This window comes from Vipera ursinii, assembly GCF_947247035.1.
Source record: "Vipera ursinii genome assembly, chromosome: 4".
NCBI classification, from domain to species: domain Eukaryota; kingdom Metazoa; phylum Chordata; class Lepidosauria; order Squamata; family Viperidae; genus Vipera; species Vipera ursinii.
This window is the reverse complement of record NC_139514.1, coordinates 15,171,125-15,193,273: the sequence shown is the minus strand read 5'-3', so window position 1 is coordinate 15,193,273 and position 22,149 is coordinate 15,171,125. Positions and strand designations below refer to the sequence as shown.

Sequence of the window (22,149 nt, the reverse complement as noted above, 5' to 3'; positions counted from 1 at the left end):
TAGGGAAAAGCACTAGGCCAGTCAGGTATGAATGAAATCATATCCCTGTTCAATATACAGTAGAGGTGACAATTAGATTTAAGGAATTAGATCTGATAGACAGAGTGCCTGAAGAACTATGGACAGAGGTTCGCAACATTGTACAACAGGTAGCAACCAAAATCATCCCAAAGAAAAAGAAATGCAAGAAAGCAAAATGGCTGTCTGAGGAAGCTTTGCAAATAGCTGAGGAAAGGAGGGAAGCGAAAGGCAAGGAAGAAAAAGAAAGATATGCGCAATTAAATGCAGAATTCCAAAGAATAGCTAGAAGAGATAAGAATGCCTTCTTAAATGAACAATGCAAAGAAATAGAAGAAAACAATAGAATAGGGAGGACCAGAGATCTTTTCAAGAAAATTGGAGAGATGAAAGGAACGTTTCATGCAAAAATGGGCATGATAAAGGACCAAAATGGCAGGGACCTAACAGAGGCATAAGAGATTAAGAAGAGGTGGCAAAATTACACAGAAGAACTATACAAGAATGAGCTTAACGTCCCTGACAATCACAATGAGGTGGTCACTGACCTCGAGCCAGACATCCTAGAATGTGAAGTGAAGTGGGCTTTAGAAAAGCTGAGCAACAACAAAGCTAGTGGAGGTGACAGTATTCCAGCTGAGCTATTCAAAATCTTAAAAGACGATGCAGTAAAAGTGCTACACTCAGTTTGCCAGCAAATTTGGAAAACCCAACAGTGGCCACAGGATTGGAAAAGATCAGTTTACATTCCAATTCCAAAGAAAGGCAGTGCCAAAGAATGTTCAAACTATCGAACCATTGCACTCATTTCTTATGCTAGTAAAGTTATGCTTAAAATTCTACAAGCTAGACTCCAGCAGTATGTGGATCGAGAACTACCAGAAGTACAGGCAGGATTTCGAAGAGGCAGAGGAACTAGAGATCAAATTGCTAACATACGCTGGATCATGGAGAAAGCTAGAGAGTTCCAGAAAAACATCTACTTCTGCTTCATTGACTATGCTAAACCTTTGATTGTGTGGATCATAACAAACTGTGGCAAGTCCTTAAAGAAATGGGCATACCAGACCATCTTATTTGTCTCTTGAGAAACCTATATGCGGGCCAAGAAGCAACAGTGAGAACTGGACACGGAACCACTGATTGGTTCAAAATTGGGAAAGGAGTCCGGCAAGGCTGTATCCTGTCGCCTTGCCTATTTAACTTATATGCAGAGCACATCATGAGAAAGGCAGGGGCTAGATGAATCAAAAGTTGGAATTAAGATTGCCGGAAGAAACATCAACAACCTAAGATATGCAGATGATACCACTCTAATGGCAGAAAGTGAAGAGGAACTAAAGAGCCTCTTGTTGCGAGTGAAGAAGGAGAGTGCAAAACTTGGGTTGAAACTAAACATTAAGAAAACCGAGATCATGGCATCTGGCTCTCTCAATTCCTGGCAAATAGATGGGGAAGAAATGGGGGTAGTGACAGATTTTATTTTCCTGGGCTCCAAGATCACTGCAGATGGGGACTGTAGCCAAGAAATTAAAAGACGCTTGCTCCTCGGGAGGAAAGCCATGGCAAATCTAGACAGCACACTAAAAAGCAGAGACATCACCCTGTCAACAAAAGTGCGTATAGTCAAGGCTATGGTCTTCCCAGTTGCGATGTATGGCAGTAAAAGCTGGACCATAAGAAAGGCTGAGCGCCAAAGAATTGAAGCCTTTGAACTATGGTGCTGGAGAAGACTCCTGCGAGTCCCTTGGACTGCAAGGCGATCAAACCGGTCAGTCCTAGAGGAGATCAACCCTGACTGCTCTTTAGAAGGCCAGATCCTGAAGTTAAAACCCAAATACTTTGGCCACCTAATGAGAAGGAAGGACTCACCGGAGAAGAGCCTAATGCTGGGAAAGATTGAGGGCAAGAGAAGAAGGGGACGACAGAGAATGAGGTGGCTGGATGGAGTCACTGAAGCAGTAGGCGTGAGCTTAAATAGACTCCAGAAGATGGTAGAGGACAGGGAGGCCTGGAGGAACATTGTCCTTAGGGTCGCGATGGGACGGACACAACTTCGCAACTAACAACAACAACAATAAGGCATTGTATTCAAAAGTATAAACTGTGTGCTTGGGCATATTTTTTTTGAGCAAAAGATCTGTTATAAAATATACATTTGAAGTGCATGTCTACGACCAAACAGTTCACCAATAACAATTAACTGATCATAATATCTCACTTGTGATGTCACGGTGACCCTCTCATTGTTAAAAGTCCATAAGATGCTAGGACTTCCATCTGTTGAGTCATGTTAAGTAGGAACAGATTGGTTTGTTCCTATTTAATATGACCCAAAGCAAGGAAAAAACCCCCCAGCAAAATGTGACTGGTAAGAGGCTATGCACTTAGCCTCCAAGTATTCAAGCATATCTTCCATTAAACTTCCCAATAAAACACAAACCTACCCTGGTAGATAATGAAGTTACTTCCAAGATACATTTAATTAACTGTAATAAGGAAGGAATAGTCAAAGAGAGATTAAATAACAAATGATCTTAATACTTGTTATTTTGCCAGAATAAATACGCTCTGCAATTTTTGAAGCCATTACAGTCAATCATTCTGGCTGAAGGCCATTTTATAGGCTGTTCATCTTTTACATCTGCAAAAGGTTTTACAAGGATGAAAATGAAATTGAGTTACATTGATTTCAGGCTGAATTTTAAAATGGGCATTATTGCTTTTTTCTTAATTACAGTCTGGTGTGCAGAATAATATTCCAGTAAAATATTAAAATATTTCTGCATCTGTCCTGATTAGGTCTGGCGTCCTTTTATTCCGTTTGGAATCTTGGCTGAATTAGGGGACGGTGCTTTGACTGAAACACCATAGGGCAGGGGTAGGCAACCTTGGCTCTTTTATGACTTGTGGACTTCAACTCCCAGAATTCCTGAGCCAGCACAGCTGGCTCAGGAATTCTGGGAGCTGAAGTCCACAAGTCATAAAAGAGCCAAGGTTGCCTACCCCTGCCATAGGGTATAAGAAGTGGTGAACTTTTGAGAGGTTTCGGAAGCTAAGTTGCTTAACGTCTCCCTTTTCTATTTTCATTTCACGCTGACTGTTTTGGTGGCAAAGCAGCAGAACTACATTACTGCCATTTGTCTTTTCTTTGCCCAGCTGGAGCAATTGTCACTTGGGGCAGCATAAAGTCAGCCCACAAGTAAACAGCAGTGTTAAAAACAACTGCTAAATTTAATAAACAGCTAGGAATCCAAATTTATAGTGCATCCATCCAGGTGCAAACTCCAGCCAATTTGGTCCCAATATCCAAGGAAAGAACCACATTTTTAGTGCCTTTCTAAAGGCCAGCAGAGATAGGTCAACGGGATTTACTCCTCTGTATATATTACAGCCAAGGAGGTGTGGTGGCGTAGTGGCTTAATATATGTAGGAGAAGGTTAGGCTTTGACGGTTCGAGTCCTAGCACTATGTGATGGAGTGAGCTCCCGTGACTTGCCCAACCTAGTAATGAAAAAGCATGTAAAAATGCGAGTAGATAAATAGGTACCACTTCAGTCAGAAGGTAACAATGTTCCATATTTCACTGTACGCTCTGTCCTGCAGTGTGATGTCATGCTGGCCCCATGATCACAGAATCATTTTTGGGACAGAGCCTGCTCAATGGCTTAAGAAACAGAGATGAGCGCCGCCCCCTTAAAGTCGGTGACAATGGGGACTTCCGGGTGGCAAGGCTCCGCCACCAGCAGCCATTCTGGCTGTCAGCCCCGTCGTCTCCGTGGAGCCGCTGAAAACAGCGCCAATCAGCTGTTTTGGCGGCTTGGAAGCCCGCTCCTCAGGAGAAGAGGAGGGGGTGAGCGCCCAGGCAGGGGTAGAGCTCTCCCGGGCTGCCAGAGTTGAAACTCTGGTGGCTGAAGGATTGAGCCTCCCCGAACCCTGAGTTTGCTCCGGACTGCGGGGCACCTCTGCTCCAGGGCTTTGGAGCAGAGCAGGGCATAGCAACCATCCCTGCCAGCAAGAGTGAACTTCAGATAACTTGGATGCAGGCAGAGCGGTACAGGAGAATCAGGTGAAAGCAAGTTTATGATCTTTAACTCGGTGGACTTTGTGGAGTTTGATAAAAGTGAAAGTGCGTAACAGGCAATAGTGGGTGAAAATGGCTGCCAAATCTTCTAAAGCTTCTAGAAGCACGGGGGCTTCTCCGGTGCAGCAATCTTTGCTACAAGCTTTAATGCCCCCCCTGCACCTGCACCTGTATCAACTTTTACAGTAAAAGATTTGCAGGATGTTTTGCAAGAGGCTTTGAAAAAGCAATCTCAACAACTAGCTGAACTTATGGAGGAGAAGCTTACAGAAATGAGGACAGACATCTTACTTGCATTTCAAGGCATGGCTGTATGTATAGAGCGCCTGGACGAGAGAGTGGAAGATCTCAGCCAAAATAATATCAGATTAGATGCAAAAATGACAGAGACTGAAAATGTGGTGGATAAGATCGACGACGATTTGACCTTGGTACAGTACAGGGAGATGGAGTTCGCTGTGAGAATTAGAGGCTTAAAAGAGGATTCTAAAGAAAATTTGAGAAAAATTAGTTTCAGAGGCTTTGGAAGGTGTTTTGGAGCGACCAGCAGAAGGAATTATGGAGGATATAGACAAAATATTTCGTGTTAATTCGTGGATTGCAAGACAAATGAAATTATCCAGAGATGTGGTGGTTTACTTTACAAAGAGAGCAGTTAGAAATGAGGTTATTCAAGCTTTCTACAATAATAAATTTGCAATTGCTGAACAAGAAGTTTTAATTTTAAAAGAGATCCCTCCAAGAATCTTAAGGAGAAGGAAGGAATTTGCTTTTCTGGCACAAGAATTAAGAAGACGGGATTTTCAGTTCAGATGGGAGATACCAGTGGGCATGGTGGTGATGCATGCAGGCATGAGACATCGTCTTCTTACAGTGTTACAGGCACGTGATTTTTATACTAATGTTTTAAAATCAGTCCCCATACCACTTTTGGATCTAAAAAGAAGAATGGTGAGGGAGTGTGTCAATCACAAAGTGAGAATGTACAAGGTGCTGAAGGAGCTACGCAGATGAAAGATGGAGAATTCCAGAAAGTTACAGGAGTGGATCAAATTTCAGTATCATCGGAGGAGGTTAGAGACCAGAGAATGACACGTGCTGCTGCTAGACGAATGAGACAAGGCATCAATCTTTCTCCAGGATTGACTTTGTATTAATCACTAATGACTTTTTTTCTAGGATTAAGAAGATTAAAATTTGTCCAAGAACTATGTCTGATCATAGTCAAGTGTGGTTAGAGATAGAAAAAGATAATAGGGATAGACTGTCCTGGCGCTTAAATGAAAATTTGTTTAGATATCAGGAAAATGTGGAAGAGTGTAAAAAACAGGTGAAGGATTTTTTTAAAAATTAATATGCATAAAGGTACTTCTATTGAGATGGTTTGGGATGCTAGTAAAGCTTATATGAGAGGTGTATTAATATATTTGAACAATAAATATAGACGTAACTTGGAATTTAGGAGGAAAGAATTAGAAGATGAAATTAAGGAAAAAGAAAAGGCTTTAATTTTGAATCCATCTGATGGGAAGATTAAAGAGGTAATTACTTTATTAAGGGGTCAGTTTGATAAGTTAATGGCAGATCAAGTGGCAACTAATTTACGGTATGCTAGACATAATATTTTTTGTAATGCTAATAAACCAGGTAGATGGTTAGCTTATTTGTTAAGGAAGAAGCAAAGGGCTTCTGATATAGATAGAATAGAACATAAGGGTAAGGTAGTGTACCAGCAGAGTCTTATCAAAAAGACTTTTGTTGATTTTTATTCTAAGTTATATGCTAGAGATAAGATTAGAGATGCAGATATAGATAATTACTTGACAAGAGCTCTTGTCAAGTAATTATCTATATCTGCATCTCTAATCTTATCTCTAGCATATAACTTAGAATAAAAATCAACAAAAGTCTTTTTGATAAGACTCTGCTGGTACACTACCTTACCCTTATGTTCAATTGATAACTGATGAAGAAATTTTTTTAGCAATCAAAGAACTGAAAGTGGGCAAAGCGCCGTGTACGGATGGATTGACTGCTGTGTATTATAAAAATTTACAGTTAGAGATGGTGAAGCCTTTAAGGGAACTGTTCCAGACAATTCAAATGGGAGGAGCGGTACCTCTGTCTTGGAAGACTGCTTTTATTTCTTTGATTCCGAAGGAAGATCAGGATGTCACCCAAGCAAAAAATTATAGGCCAATATTACTTTTGAATACGGACTACTATTTGCCAAAGTTTTAGCTAACAGATTGATGAGGGTAATAGAACAAGTAATTCATGGTGATCAAACTGGGTTTATAAGTGAAGAAGAACAATGTGAGACACATAGTAGATTTGTTGGAATTTTTGGAAAGAAACAATCAGATCCCTGCAGCGTTGATCTTCTTGGATGCTGAAAAAGCCTTTGATCAATTGGATTGACAATTTCTGATGAAAGTATTAGAGAAAATGGAATTTGGGGATAAATTTTTACAACCAATTAGGGCAATATATCAAAAGCAAACAGCCCGCATAATAGTTAATAATAGTCTGACTGAAGTATGTAATATTGAAAAAGGCACAAGGCAGGGGTGCCCGTTGTCACCTCTATTATTTGTCTTAACATTGGAAATATTACTGATTAAAATATGTGATTCGGATAAAATTAAGGGAATTCAAATTAGGGACCAGGATTATAGATTGAGGGCGTTCGCAGATGATCTGGTTGTTACAGTGACTCAGCCTGATTATTCAGTTGTAGAATTGATGGAGATAATAACGCAATATGGGAAAGTTTCTGGATTTAAGGTTAATATACAAAAAACTAAAATGTTGTCTAAAAACATGACAGCATCACAAAAGGCTGTTTTAGAAGAGCTAACGGGATTTGAAATAGTTAAAAGGGTTAAATATTTGAGGATATACTTGTCACCCTCAAATGTGAAGTTATATAAAAATAATTATGAAAAATTATGGGGAAAAGTACAAAAAGAATTAGATAGTTGGAAAAAATTACAATTATCCTTATTGGGAAGAATTGCAGCAGTGAAAATGAATGTTTTGCCAAAATTTTTATTTTTATTTCAAATGATACCTATACTTAAAAAGGATTTAAATTTGGAAGAATGGCAAAAAGGAATTAATAAATTTGTTTGGGCAGGGAAAAAGCCACGAGTTAAATTTAAGATAATGCAAGATACACGTGAAAGAGGTGGTCTTAAAATGCCTAATTTTAAATTATATTATGAAGCTGCTGCTTTGTCAGCGATTAGTGACTGGTTTAATTTAACACAAGCGAGATTATTAAATCTTGAGGGTCATGATTTGTTATTTGGATGGCATGCATATTTATTGTATGATAAGAAGGTGGATAATGTGCTTAAGGTACATATTTTAAGGTATGCTTTGTTGCGAGTTTGGAAAAAGTATAGACATGTTAAATTATAAGATACCTATTTGGGCAATACCTAAACATGCAATAGAAAATATAAATGTTGGATTTAAACATGATGTGACTACATATAAGGAAATTTTAAGGTTTGAGAGGAATGTATGGCAATTAAAGTCATATAATATTTTAAAAGAAGAAAAGATTGTACAAACCTGGTTTCAGTATGGGCAATTACAGGCTAGGTGGAAAGAGGACCAGAAAACTGGTTTTTCAATGTTTGATGAAAACTTGGTAAAGCAAATTAGAGATCAAGGTCAAGCACATATAAAAAAGATATATCTTGCATTGATAGAAATTGATCCAGAGACAGAACTTGTTAAAGACTGTATGATAAAATGGGCTCAGAATTTTCAAGAGGTTATCACAATGGATACTTGGGAAAAGATCTGGGTGAGAAATGTAAAATTTACACAGGCCCAAAATTTAAGAGAGAACTTTTATAAAATGTTTTATAGGTGGCACTTAGATCCTAAAAAATTAGCAAGTATGTATCCGAACTGCCTGCCCAAATGTTGGAGGTGTGGTTGTGAGGATGCAACGTATTTTCATATATGGTGGACTTGTAAAAGGGTTAAAGCTTTTTGGATAAAAATTTGGTGGAATATGCAGAAAATATTCAAGAAAAGGATAAAGTTTTGTCCGCAATTGTTTTTACTGGGCATTATCACAGATACTACCATTGTGGACACTAAGTTGATGTTGAATTTAATTACGGCAGCGAGACTTTTAGTAGCGCAATATTGGAAGAAGGAAGAACTGCTGACTATAGAAGAATGGACTTTAAAAGTTTCCAATTTGGCGGAAATGGCAAAGATTTCAGAGTATTTGAAAGACCAATCGCAACAGAGATATATTGTGGTATGGAGAAGATGGATTGATTATATCCAGAATAAATATGGGACTAAAAAGTTTCACTTAGCATTTGAATAAGTAGCGGATTTATATGATGTATAACTAGCTTGTAGTTATTTTATTAAGAGTTAAAGTGCGATAGAATTTAATATTTTATTGTTGTTTGCATATTTTAGATTATGTTTGTTTGTATTTTTATACCCTGTATTTAGCTCTGGGAAGTGGGGGAGGGGGGAGGGGAGGGGAGAGTTGGGGACGTTTGGGGAGAGGGGATGGGGATGGGAGGGGTTTTGTATTCAAAAATGTACTGTAAAACTTTTCAATAAAAAAAAAGTTGGCGACAATTAGCGGAGTAAAACCTGTCAGGACACTTTGCCTTTACCTTTACTTATATTACAGCCATTATGGCATTTTTTTCTGTATTACAAGCCATGCCCTGAGTAAGCTTGCATTAGCTTTCTTTGAATCTCATTGATTTGGTGGGAGAGCAAAGTATGCATATATGTGGCTTATTTCCTCTTCAAATGGATGGGATGGGGAAGTTGTTCTCTTGGGTGGATGATACTGCAATTCTGAGCATCTCTTAAAGCTGTGCTTCAGATAACTTCATTGCATTGCATTTTTTCCCCTTTCTTTCTGGCAGGTCAACATAATTATCTATGTGCAGGGAGGAATGACTGCATAGTGGATAAGATTCGTCGGAAAAACTGCCCTGCGTGTCGCTTGAGAAAGTGCTGTCAAGCTGGCATGATACTTGGAGGTAGGCACTTGGAAACCTTGGATTCATGGGAGTAAGACCCTCACAAATATTTTCTGAACTGAAGGCACCAATTAACCAGATCAGGATACTTGGGCAGGGGTAGGCAACCTTGGCCCTTTTATGGCTTGTGGACTTCAACTACCAGAATTCCTGAGCCAGCATGGCTCAGCTTGGAAATGTCTCCCTTTCTCCTCAGCGTGGCTGCCTCAGCAATTCTGGGAGCTGAAGTCCATGAGTCATAAAAGAGCCAAGGTTGCCTATCCTTGGCTAGAAGAACCCTTTAGCTCTCAGCCTGTTGTCTCTAACTCTTGGTTCTTGGGATTTACTTGAATCTTGTGGGATACAGGTAGTCCTCAACTTACAACAATTCATTTAATGACCAAAGTTACAACAGCCCTGAAAAAAGTGACTTATGACTGTTTTTCACACTTACCACCATTGCAGTATCCCCACGATCATGTGATCAGAATTCAGACACTTGGCAACTGACTCGTGTTTATGACCGTTGCAGCATGCCGGGATCATGCAATAATCCCCTTTTGTAGCCTTCTGGCGCACAAAGTCAATGGGGAAGCCAGATTCACTTAACAACTATGTGACTAACTTAACAACTGCAGTTTCACTTAACAACCCTGGCAAGAAAAGTCGTAAAATGGGTTAAAACTCACTTAATGAAATGTTTCGCTTAACAACAGAAATTTTGGGTTCAGTCATGGTTGTAAGTCAAGGACTACCTGTACGTGCTGCAATACCTTTTGCTTTGTCTAAAAGTCCCTCCCAATGGCATGCATAATAGATTGGGACAATATCATGCAAAAACTGTACTTGCATAATATTAATTAATTAATTTGTTTGTTTGTTTGCATATTACATTTATATAGCCACCCACAACCAACTCTGGGCAGCTCCCAAGCATGGCATGGAATGCAAGTGTATTATGCACAATATTTGGGCGATGACATCATTATCCACGTGTTGCTTTTTTCCCTCCCACCTGCCCTGCTTCAGATGCCCACGTTCCCGTAACATGCAGTGACCCCATTATATACTGCATTACAGTCAGCTAAAACTGGCATGCAAAAGTGAAAGATGACATATTGATCAAGTTCTTCTGCTGGAACTTAATTTCTGAGACTGTGTTAGCATCCACATAACTAATGAAAGACTCAGGTCTCAAAAATATATTCAGTTTATGTGCTTGTCTGTGTTATAAACCCAAGGTTTATGTGGGTGGGTAGGCTTAGCTAAAGAAAGCGTTTAATCCATTTTATAAATCAAATTTAATTTCAATTAAATTAAAAGTTGTTGCGTTTCCAATTTAAAAGAAGAAGCATTATACATCGGAATGATAGCCATTATAAACAAATCAAATCTACAATAAATGCAGCTGCTTATTTGCTGGATTCATATGCTACTTTCCTGCTCTGTTAGAGGCCTCTGTTCAAGTGCTGGCGGCCATCTTGCAAAAAATCCATTCTCCGCTGTTGGTTCTCACCCCCTCTCCAAACAGATTATGCCTACTAAGCCTATTAAGCATGTTAGATGTTTTGTGCCAGCCATGGCAGTTACCCAAAAAGGTCATCAGATGGGAGCAAAGAGGCTTCTTTGCTTCCACTGGTGGGTCAGGGGTCCCCGGCCCCTGCATCCCCATTGGTGAGAGAGTTTTATGGTTAGGGAGGGGCTGAGACCCCCCATAAATACCTCTGCTCAAGGGGCTGCTCTTACTTCTTGTCTCTTCTAGTCTAGTTCTGTTCTGTTGTTCTCTCTCACACGCAGGCATGGATGCCTCCATGCCAAGTAATTCTTTCTCTCTAATCTATTGTTGAATAAAGCATCATATGATTGCATCTCTGTGTTCTGCCTTTCACTTGGAAGCACCTTAACGATCCATCGACCTCATGAGACCATCTCACAAAGCATGCTCAGTTCTCCTTAGACTTTGGAATATTTTTCCTTCCAAGTCCTTTTTACATTTTTAAATAATACTGCAGGTCTTCCAGACACTTACTTGTTCATAGATGATCTTGTTTTTGCTGCAGAAGAATAAGTTCTCAGAAAATAAAACCTGATACAGATTGTCCTTGACTTAACAACAGTTCATTTAGTGACTGTTCAAAGTTACGACATCACCGAAAAAAAGGGGCTTAGGACCATTTTTACACTTACAACCATTGCAGCAGCATCCCCACAGTCACATGATCAAAATTCAGATGCTTAGCAACTGGCTCACATTTATTATGGTTGCAATGTCCAGGGGTCATGTGATCCCCTTTTGTGACCTTCTGACAAGCAAAATCAATGGGGAAGCCAGGTTCACTTAACAACCATGTTACTGATTTACCAACTGTAGCAAGAAAAATCGTAAAATTGGGCAAAACTCACTTAAGAAATGTTTCACTTAGCAACAGAACTTTTGGGCTCCATTGTGGTCGTACGTTGAGGACTATCTGTATTCATTTTTCATATCAGAGGCATCTTTCTTGATCTGCTATTTGCATATCTCACGGCTTGATCAATTTGTGGGCACAAAGTTATTTCTGAGTTTCTTTTTTTTTATGGGCTCTGTAGAAACTGCTGAAGCTTGCCAACAAAAGCATTGTGTGATTTCCCAGTGAACAAGTTTAACAACTGAAATTAAAATTTAAAAAATCCCACAGGTCACTGTCCCCAAAAGTTAGGCCCTGCCAATTTGTCTGTGGAGATTCTCAGTCATCCAGGTCATGATTGTCCCAAAGTTGCTTTTTCAGGAGGCAACTGGACTTCCTTGTTTTTCATCCAAGAAGCTTCTTCAGCCAGTCAGAGCTGAAGAAGCTTCTTGGATGAAAAGCGAAACTTCTTCAAAGAAGAACAAGAAAGTCCAGTTGCCTCCTGAAAAAACACCTTTGGGATGTCCTGTCAATTTATGGCTTAGTCTATCCCAGAAACAGAGTTTAGAGAAAAGATCTGTTTCAAGGCAGTAGTATGGCAGCAGTGATTATAACGTGGACTTTTGCATCCATTTTCTTCTTTGTCCCCTTGTGGCCTTGAATTTATAGTTTATAGTTTATAATTTATATTATAGGAAGGCATGTGGTTCTCAAAGAAAAACTAGAATCGTGAATAAAACTAACCTGGAAGCTGCTGAGCAGGACTATATACATCTTCAAATTGCTACTTTTTATTATTTTGGTCACAGTTAGAACCATTGTATTGTCTGATAAGATTAACATTTGCTTTGGCAATGTATATAGCAGGGGTAGGCAACCTCAGCTCTTTTATGACTCATGGAGTTGAAGTCCATGAGTCATAAAACTGCCGAGGTTGCCTACCCCTGCTATATAGTGTTCTCATACAGAGGGAAAGAACAAGAACAACGAGTAAAGTAGAACTTTTCTTTTGCAGGTAGTTTGTAAACTCCATTTGGTGCAAAACACACGGTTGGGAAAGCAAGTCAGATACAGACTGTATTTCTGTACCAGATGCCAATTAGTTCCATGCCCAATTCAGAGCTCTGAATGATGTACCATACATTGTTTAATCTCATCAAAGTTACCTGAACATTAAGATCTAATGTAGAGATGGCTACTCTCTTCTGCAGAATATTGTGTCTAGTTATGGGTCCCAAACTTCAAGAAAGATTCTGACCAATTGGAAATAAAAGTGATAAGGATGGTCAGGAAACTGAGAATTGGATCCTTCAGAAGGGGTGTGTGTGAGGTACTAGATATGTTTTGAGAAGAGAAGAGAAGATTAAGCGGAGAGTTATGGTAGCCATGTTCATCTGAATAGTGGTCACATAGAAGACTACCATAGTTTGTTCTCTATAATTCCAGACTTTAGGATCTCGAATCAAAGAGAAGAGGCAGGTTCCTGTTGACTGCAAGGAAAGTTCCTAACTCTAAAAGTTATCTATGAATGTGACCTATTGATGAAATATTGAGGAGATGTCTCTAAATAGAAATTGTAATTTGTGTGGTGTTCTAATTTCAATTCTGGCACTGTACAGTGGGTTGAAATGGAAGACCAAAGTGGTTACTTCCCAAACTGTAAATTTGCACTTGCAAGGTTGATTTGGATATTGTACACAAGAGACTGGATTTCCTTCATAATGGCTTTTGGGTTATAGATAGTCTTTTCCATTAAAACTTGAAGGCTAACATGTTACGAAATCTGGAGCAGATTTTAAACATCGTTACTAGGGATTGAAGTTGTTGACTGTCTCTTGAATTGTTTTATTATGTATTTATCAAAACCTGGCTTCTTTTTTAGTAGTGTTTGGAATTGCTGGCCTCTGTTTAAAATAACAGTCGTGCCGCTTTCTTACAATCTCTGGATCAACTTGCTTCTAAAATATTATGTTTTACAATTACACAAACTGTCTTCTAAGGCATATGCCTCAGCCTCCAAGTAAGTAAATGAATCAGTCTGATTTGCTAGCTTGAAAGCTGAGCTGTCCATTTTGTGGATTAAATCCTAATTAGCACCTCAAGAAAAGCAGGGTTTCTTTTAATGATTTTTAAAGCTGAAAACAGCAACATTTTCTCTGTCTGATATAACCTGGCTGAGATTTTTCTTGAACTGAAATTGTTTGGGAGTGATCATTCAATTTCTGCATGCATAAATAATTATGATCACAATTATTAAGTCCAAATTTTCTCTTGCTAAGTGAGACATTTCTTAAGTGAATTTTGCCCCATTTATGAACTTTCTTGCCATAGTTGTTAATTTTGATCCTGAATTTTGATCACATGACCATGGGGATGCCACAACGGTCGTAAGTGTGAAAATGGGTCATAAGTCACTTTTTTCAGTGCCGTTGTAACTTTGAATGGTCACTAAATGAATTGTTTTAAGTCAAGGGCTCTCTATATTGAAATAAGCAATGTCTTGTTTTACTTCCTTGTTTTTGGATAGAAAATTAAACAAGGACAGGAAGAGTAAGATTTTCTAGACAAATTGAGAGGTAAGATCATCATCATTGGCATCCTTCAGTCTCGGGAGACTATGGTATCTTGCTCTGGTAAGAGGCCCTAAAGCAGCGTCTGGTGTGGCTAAAAAGGCCAATTTGAGAGTGGCAGTCCCTTCCACACTGAGGGCAGATACAGTCTGTCCCCTGTCCAGCCCCCAGATTTCGCTGGTTCCGGAACTGCCTCTTTGCCTCAGCCTGCCGCACAAGTGTCTCTTCGAATTGGAGAAGGCCATGCTGCATCTTTAGCCTCCAAGCTGAGGGATCAGAGGTCAAGGTTTCCCAGCTGTTAATGTCCAAGGCCTTTAGATCCCTCTTGCAGATATCCTTATATCACAACTCTGGTCTCCCTCTGAGGTGCTTTCCCTGCACTAATTCTCCATACAGGAGATCTTTCGGAATCCGGCCATCAGCCATTATCACGACATGCCCAAGTCAGCGTAGACGTCGCTGTTTCAATAGTGTATACAGGCTAGAAATTCCAGCACATTCCAGGACTGTGCTATTTGGAACTTTGTCATGCTAGGTGATGCCAAGAATACATTGGAGACAGCGCATATGAAAGGTGTTTAACTTTCTCTCCTACCGTGTGTAAAGGGTCCAAGACTCACTGCAGTACAAGAGTGTGCTCAGGACGCAGGCTCTATAGACCTGGATCTTTGTATGTTCTGTCAGCTTCTTATTAAGCCATACTCTCTTTGTAAGTCTGGAATTTTCTTTAATATATGGCCAAAGAGACTAACATATCACTCTCTCTCTCTCTCTCTCTCTCTCTCTCTCTCTCTCTCTCTCTCTCTCTTTCTCTGTCTTCACACACACAAACACAGAGATATTTTTTTAAAAAAGAATGGTTTGCTTGTAGATACAGTAGGTGAAGCTGTATTCTTATATTCTATCGTCAGCCGTTTCTGGAGTGATCAAGTGACCCATGTAACTACATGATCACAATAACTTTCCAATACACTCTTCAAGACTAGAAACAAGAGTAGGAAGATCAAAAATCACACTCTTACTTCTTTCTGTGCTGCAAATTGACCACCACGACTTCACACTGCATCTCCTTTGACTGTTCCTCAACAGGCACGTGTGTGTGTGTGTGTGTGTGTGTGTGTGTGTGTGTGTGTGTGTACACGCATACAAACACACATATAAATTGTATATGAAAAATCAACAAAAATTCTTTTTTTTTCAACTTCCAGAGTATGGAAGAAAAGCAATTGTGTAGCCATTTTTTTGTTTCTTCAAAAAATTAAAATTATTTTATCAAAATAACAGTAACAATTCTAACCCTTTCTTGGCTTTTCTCCAGTGATATTTTTTTAAGAAAGTAAAAAGGCAGAGATGATTACAAGAGCATAGTTTAATGATTTAATGCATTTAAATTATGAGTTCATTAGTTCTTAATCCTTTCTTAATCTTCCACGTTCATCCACTTATCTCAATTAAATGAACTTCCTTATTACTGCTTGTATTTAATAAATGTATATGACAGATCAGTCATAAGCTATCTTTTGGCTTTAAAATGGAACAACAAAAACTTCAATATAACACTTATCGTCAATATCATCATCATTAGCACTAGTCAATAGGACATCATGGAAGAACAATACATAAAGTGCAATAACAAGCAAACCAAAACTCCAATCTCCAAATTTAATGTTCTTCAAAATGAATTTGTGTAAGGTGTTCTGTATTACCTTCTATTAATTTTAGTAACTGAACAAAGCACACCCAAATGAAATAATTACAAATTCTTCCTTTGTTTATACTCATCCGTTCTCATTTATTCTTCATTTAATTATGGTTTGAATTTTAGATTGTAAGATCTCTGGGTACGTTCTTATATATCTTCCATTTGATGCTATGAATAGCAGTAACATTGTCCTTTCTGTTAACAATTAACATAACATGCTGCAAGCATGTCAGACTTAAGTCATTGAACATTGAAAGGTAAGGACAAGTTTTAATGAACATTATTTGACTGAATAATGTCAGCACCTGATTTTACTGATTTTATTATATTTGGTTCAGATATTTGTCTGATTAGTTTAAACTAAGATTTGTATTCCTGCCATGTTTTGGGGGTTGTAAATATGCTTTCTTTTAGTAGTTAAAATGATTAACTTTGATCTCAGTTACAGTATGAGTATAATTCTGTTTTAAAACAGCATATGAAAGAGAACCCTACTTTCCCCCCATATCATTAGTCTCCAGAAGAAAGACTAAGTGTTTTAGAAAATAAATGATTAAATCTGTGACTAATATCCTAGAGCAGGGGTCAGCAACCTGAAACAGTGAAAGAGCCACTCGGAACCGGTTCCCTCACAAAAGGAAAAACTGGGAGCCGCAAAAAATGTGTGCGCATGTGCGTACATGCACGCATGCGCAAAACAGGATTTGACTGAAGAGTGGAGCCAAGGCAAGATATGCACCTACCCTGCATATTTGAATTGATTGGTTGAACTTTTTTAGTCCCACTTTTTTTTTTTTTTGGACTGCACAGGGCAGAGGACTGGGAGCCGCAGGAGACGGCTGAAAGAGCCACATGCGGCTCTGGAGCCGCGGGTTGCAGACCTGTGTCCTATAGAGTAGAGATAGACCACAGAGGGAAAAAAACATGACCAGATATCTATAGACCTTATAGACATTCCAAAAGTATTGATTGACTTGCTGTTGGTGGAATTCACATGGAGCATATTTTCACGCTGAACAATGTCTGATTTTTAAAGAAGGAAAACTGATAAAACTCATATCTACTCATATCAAGTAGCTGTGGTGCTGCAGTGGTTAGAATGTAGTATTGCAGGATAACTCTGCCCACTGCCAACAGTTCGATCCTGACCAGCTCAAGGTTGACTCAGCCTTCCATCCTTCTGAGATCAGTAAAATGAGGAGCTAGATTATTGGGGGCAATAGGCTGACCCTGTAAACTGCTTAGAGAGGGCTGTAAAGCACTGTGAAGCGGTATATAAGTCTAAGCACTATTGACTATTGCTATGAAAAAAAAACCATGAGAAAAGACCATCTTCTCACAAAGGTTCCCTGTTTCCAAGGTGCTGTATAAAAGAAGAAAAACATTTCCACCAACATACCCATTGAAACCTAACAGGGATATAGGAAAACAATGAAAGTAAAGCACATTTCTCATTCTTGGCCTGCTAAGCTTTAGCTTATTGGACTGAGAGCATTATGCCTGCATACAACCAATTAAATTAATTTTTTTACATTAAATCATTATTTATATTGGCCTGTTTTGGTTGTAGTACTAAGATATAGTTCATTTCAATGATAGTTCTGTCTGTCTGTCTGTCTGTCTGTCTGTCTCTCTCTCCCTCTCTCTCTCTCTCTCTCTCTCTCTCTCTCTCTCTCTCTCACGGATGCCCAAACCATGAATATCCAAAGTGTAAAACGTTGTTTTACAGAATGTTGGAATGTTATTTCTCTGCCTTTTAAAATAATTATTAAGCTGCTAAATGGTGCGGTGCTATACGGTGAGGCTAGTTTGGTGTATTGGTTAGCAGGGGTAGGCAACCTTGGCTCTTTTATGACTCGTGGACTTCAACTCCCAGAATTCCTGAGCCAGCCATGTTCCACGAGTCATAAAAGAGCCAAGGTTGCCTACCTCTGGGTTAAGGCACTAAAGGTAGTCCTCAACTTGCAATGATTCGTTTAGTGGCCATTCAAAGTTAGGACAGCACTGGAAAAAAATGACGTATGACCTTTGTTCACCCTTACGACTGTTGGAGCCTCCCCATAGTCATGTGATCAAAATTTGGACACTTGGCGACTGGTTCATATTTATGACAGTCACAGTATCCCAGAGTCATGCGATTCCCCTTTTTGTTACCTTCTGACAAACCAAGTCAATGCGGAAGCCAGAATCACTTAACAGCTGTGTTATTAACTTAAGAGCTGCGGTGATTCATCTAGCTATTGTGCCAAGAAAGGTTGTAAAATGGGTCAGAGCTAAAAACTTAACAACTGTCTCACTTAGCAACAGAAACTTTGGACTCAGTTGTGGTTGTAAGTCATAAGTCAAGGATGACCTGTAGGCTAGAAACCAGGCCTTAGGCATGAAAGAAAACCTTGGGGTACCTTGAGTCAATTCTTCTGAGCTCTAGGAAGAAAGTAATCGGCAACCACTTCTGAAAAACCTTGCCAAGAATACTGCAGGGACTTGTCCAGGCTGTTGCCAGGAGTCAACGTTGATTTGAAAACACACACACACATGGAAACACACACACAAACACACAAAATCCCAATGCTGTTTTAGCACATTTCATCAGCCTTGGCATCTTACTAGGATTTTCAGTATGGGGACTTCAGGGCACATAGCCAGTGAGGCTGTGATGTCAATGGAACAGGCAGAATGAAATTTTTGAGTCCTTGTTTGAATTTCTGGAATTTGGAGGGATTTGAAAGGAAAAAAAAACCTGGCATTTTAATTTAACTAATTTTTATCTTTGCAGAATTTGCAATTTCCTCTTTATCCCCTCCAAAATATTAAAAGGGCAAAAAATAATAATAATTCAGGACTGCAAACTGTATGTTTACATGTCTGTAAATCCATAGAAATTGTGAATTTTGGTGTGAAAGTCAATTCTCACTCAGACACAAACTAGCAGCATGATACCTGACTAGTCCGTCACTTTGTTCTTTCCACTTTGCCTGTTGGATTATATTTGTGGTAGCATCATATTCAAATACAGAAAATCTCAAATGGTTGATCTTAAAATCAGTCTTCTGTCTGTAATTTGGTCTGAAGATGTGATAGAAAAATATATAGCTTCTCCAAGAGATAAATGTTTTCCATCTAACCCATGAGACTAATATTTAATTTCAAAGGTTAATTAAGTGTGAATATAATTACTGTGCTATGGAATATATAATATTAGAAAAGGAGTTTTACTAACTTAATTTAAAACTCTTTACTAATGTATTTCCATACATATTTATATTTAAACTGCAATTCAGTTACAACATTCACAAATCATACTGTGTGCAATAAAACATGTTTTATTGATGAGTTGTTAAAAGACTCTGTTCAATAGAGTTAAAATATGAGCTAATAATGCAAGAAACTGGCTGTAATCTTACATCATTATTAAAGGAAATTACAGAGTAGGGAAAAGATTAATATGTTTAAAATATTAATAGTTCAAATAAGTTATTTAATACGTTCCTCAGCAAGTGGGATTTAAAAATCACTTTTCCATATTCCAGCGGAAACAGGAAATGTTAACGCAAAAGATACATGTTATGAGAAATAAAGTTGATTTCTAATTCTAACCAAATAAGGTATAGTCTGTGAATACATTTATGCTGGTAAAATGGATCAATCCATTAACACTCCCTGATTGATTATGTGCCAACAAGTCATTTTTATATAATATTTTAACATTTTTCTCATTTTACAATTGGGTATTTAAAAAAGCAGCATGATGACTGGGTTGATCAATAGTTCAATAGTGTACGTACATAAGTCTTTAGTATAATTCTCATATTACAACATCAAACATTTCCTCTCTTTTTCCATTAATATCTGCTATTTCATATTAGGCTAGTACAATTCTTATTATTATCAACTAAATAAAATATCTTTGTTACAGTTATCAATAATTTTTAGCTTATACATATCTTAATTGTTTAGAAAACAGAGCAATACTATAATCAAATAGTTAAGATATATAACCAGAATATTAGACTTTGCTATGAAAAGGGAAAAAGGGAGAAATTGAGATAAGGGAAACTTTGGTCACTTAAATATAAAATACTTGGAAATCATATACAATAGTGTTAATTTGAATATTGATGGGAAATTAAAGCCTGGGGGGGGAGCAATAAACAGGACATTGATTGTATACAAGGATTAAGTCCAATAAGTCATTTTTGACTCCTAGTGACCACATAGATAAAGTTTTTCCCATGATTATCTATCTGTCCATAATCTGGTCTTTCAGGTCTTTCACGGAAACTGAGTACATTCATCATACTTCTGGTTATCTTCTGCTTTTTCCTTCCATTTCCACATCTGAAGTAGGATAATTTGAGCCTGGTATTTCTGCCTTGGGGTGTGTGTTGGCTCAGTGATTAAAGATGCTGAACTTGTCAGCTGGAGAGCTGACAGCCAAGGTTCAAGACCTGAGCATGGTGCAATGGGGTGAGCTCCCCTCACTTGTCCCAGCTATTGCCAACCTAGCAGCTCAAAAGTAGGCAAATGCGAGTAGATAAATAGAAGTAATCCTCAACTTACAACAGTTCATTTAGTGATCGTTCAAAGTTACAACGGCCCTGGAAAAAGTGACTTATGACCATTTTTCACACTTATGACCATTGCAGCATCCCCATACTCATGTGATTTACATTCAGGTACTTGACAACTGACTCACTTTCATGACAGTTGCAATGTCCCAGAGTCATGTGATCTCCTTTTGTGACCTTCTGACAAGCAAAGTCAATGGGGAAACCAGATTCACTTAACAGCCGTGTTACTAACTGTGATTCACTTAACAAATGTGGCAAGAAAAGTCATAAAATGGGGCAAAACTCACTTAAAAATTTCTCATAAATGCTGGGCTCTATTGTGGTCACAAGTTGAGGACTACCTGTAAGTGCCACTTTGATGGGAAGGTAACAGCATTTCATGCCCCTCGGCGTATAGTCATGCTGGCCACATGACCATGGAAATGTCTTTAGACAACGCTGTGTCAACCGTCTGACTAGTGATCTCAAACTCAAGGAATCTTCAAGGCTTTGAAATGCCAGAAAAGATAAAACTTTATTGAGTACACATCTCAGAACTTTAAAGGAAAACCAGCTCTGGTTTCCCACGTGAAAATCTACTTAGTTAACAATAGCTTCCCTTAACCCTCACCCACCAAGTGTTCATATTGATCAATCATACTTCTTTCGTTTGTTATGAAAATGGTCCACTTATCTGTCATACACCTGCATTAGTGACCTTGGCTGTCATGGTCCGTGGATGGCTTCTTAGATTCCCGTTTCTTTTTCATGCTTTCTCCCCTTCCCCATTTCTATGGCAAGTTGAGTAGTGATAGAAGTTAATAGGCATCTTAGCAATTCAACCTTGACATGCAGGCTGTCTCGGCTAAGAAACAGATGAGCACACACACACACACCCTAGAGTCTGACATATCTGGACAGGGCAAACTTTTACTTTTATTTGTGCCATAAGTGAGAATTCTGGATTGATTTGCTTGGCGGTGCATTTTTTTCCCTTGGCTATCCATCATATTCTCATGGTTCTCATGGTCTTCTCCAGCACCACAGTTCAAAAGCATTCAATACTATTCCTATCTTGCTTATTCAAAGTCCTTAGCACTCTTTGCTACACTCAGCCAATCATGATTTAAATTTCTGCTTTAAAACATGCTTCCAAACTTCATTCCGGACCTAAATAGGACACCCCAAATCTATTGTTGTTTTTGTTATTTTACAATGATGTTTATTTTATTAATATCAATTTTATTAATAATTAATATTCATTATAGATATTAATTCTTAATGTTACATCATTTGATATTTATTTTTTTAATAATATGTTATGCATATACACTACAGGTTGCAGATGAGAAACCTTTCTCTTTAAGTGTCTGGCATTGTGTAACAGTGGGGATGGAGGCAGTTTGTGAAGGCCTGCTCTCAGATTGACCAAACACATAAACTCCTGTCTGAACAAGCCTGTTGCCTGATAACCAATTGTTATTTCTTAAGAAAACTGATATGGCCGCCCACTCACTCATGATGACTCCGGGCAGTTTACAGAAATAAAAACCCAATGCAAAACCCAATAGACCCCCGCCCTTGCGATGACCACAATCACACCTACCACTTGATGGTCTCCATAATATCATACTGTGTCCTCAGGCCTGCTGGCAAAGCCATGTATTCAGGGCCTTTCAGAACAGTAGCAAGGTGGGGGCCAATCTTATTTCCATAAGAATGAGGTTTCATAGGGATGGACCTCCTTAAGAGAGGGGACTCATTACACGCCCTGCCTCCCTGCTCTTCTGCATCAGCTAGATATAATTGGGAAAAGA

The 22,149-nt window shown here is 38.7% G+C and overlaps 1 protein-coding gene across 1 annotated transcript in view; it reads left to right on the top strand.

Annotated features, from left to right (window-relative positions):
• Positions 1-22,149, top strand: part of PGR (progesterone receptor) — a gene marked incomplete at its 5' end in the record, with an annotated part of 92,927 nt that overhangs the window by 26,981 nt on the left and 43,797 nt on the right. The window contains one exon of the mRNA XM_083361767.1: positions 9,028-9,144. Within this exon, the coding sequence (XP_083217893.1) occupies positions 9,028-9,144 (117 nt within the window). The remainder of the gene's footprint in view (positions 1-9,027; positions 9,145-22,149) is intronic.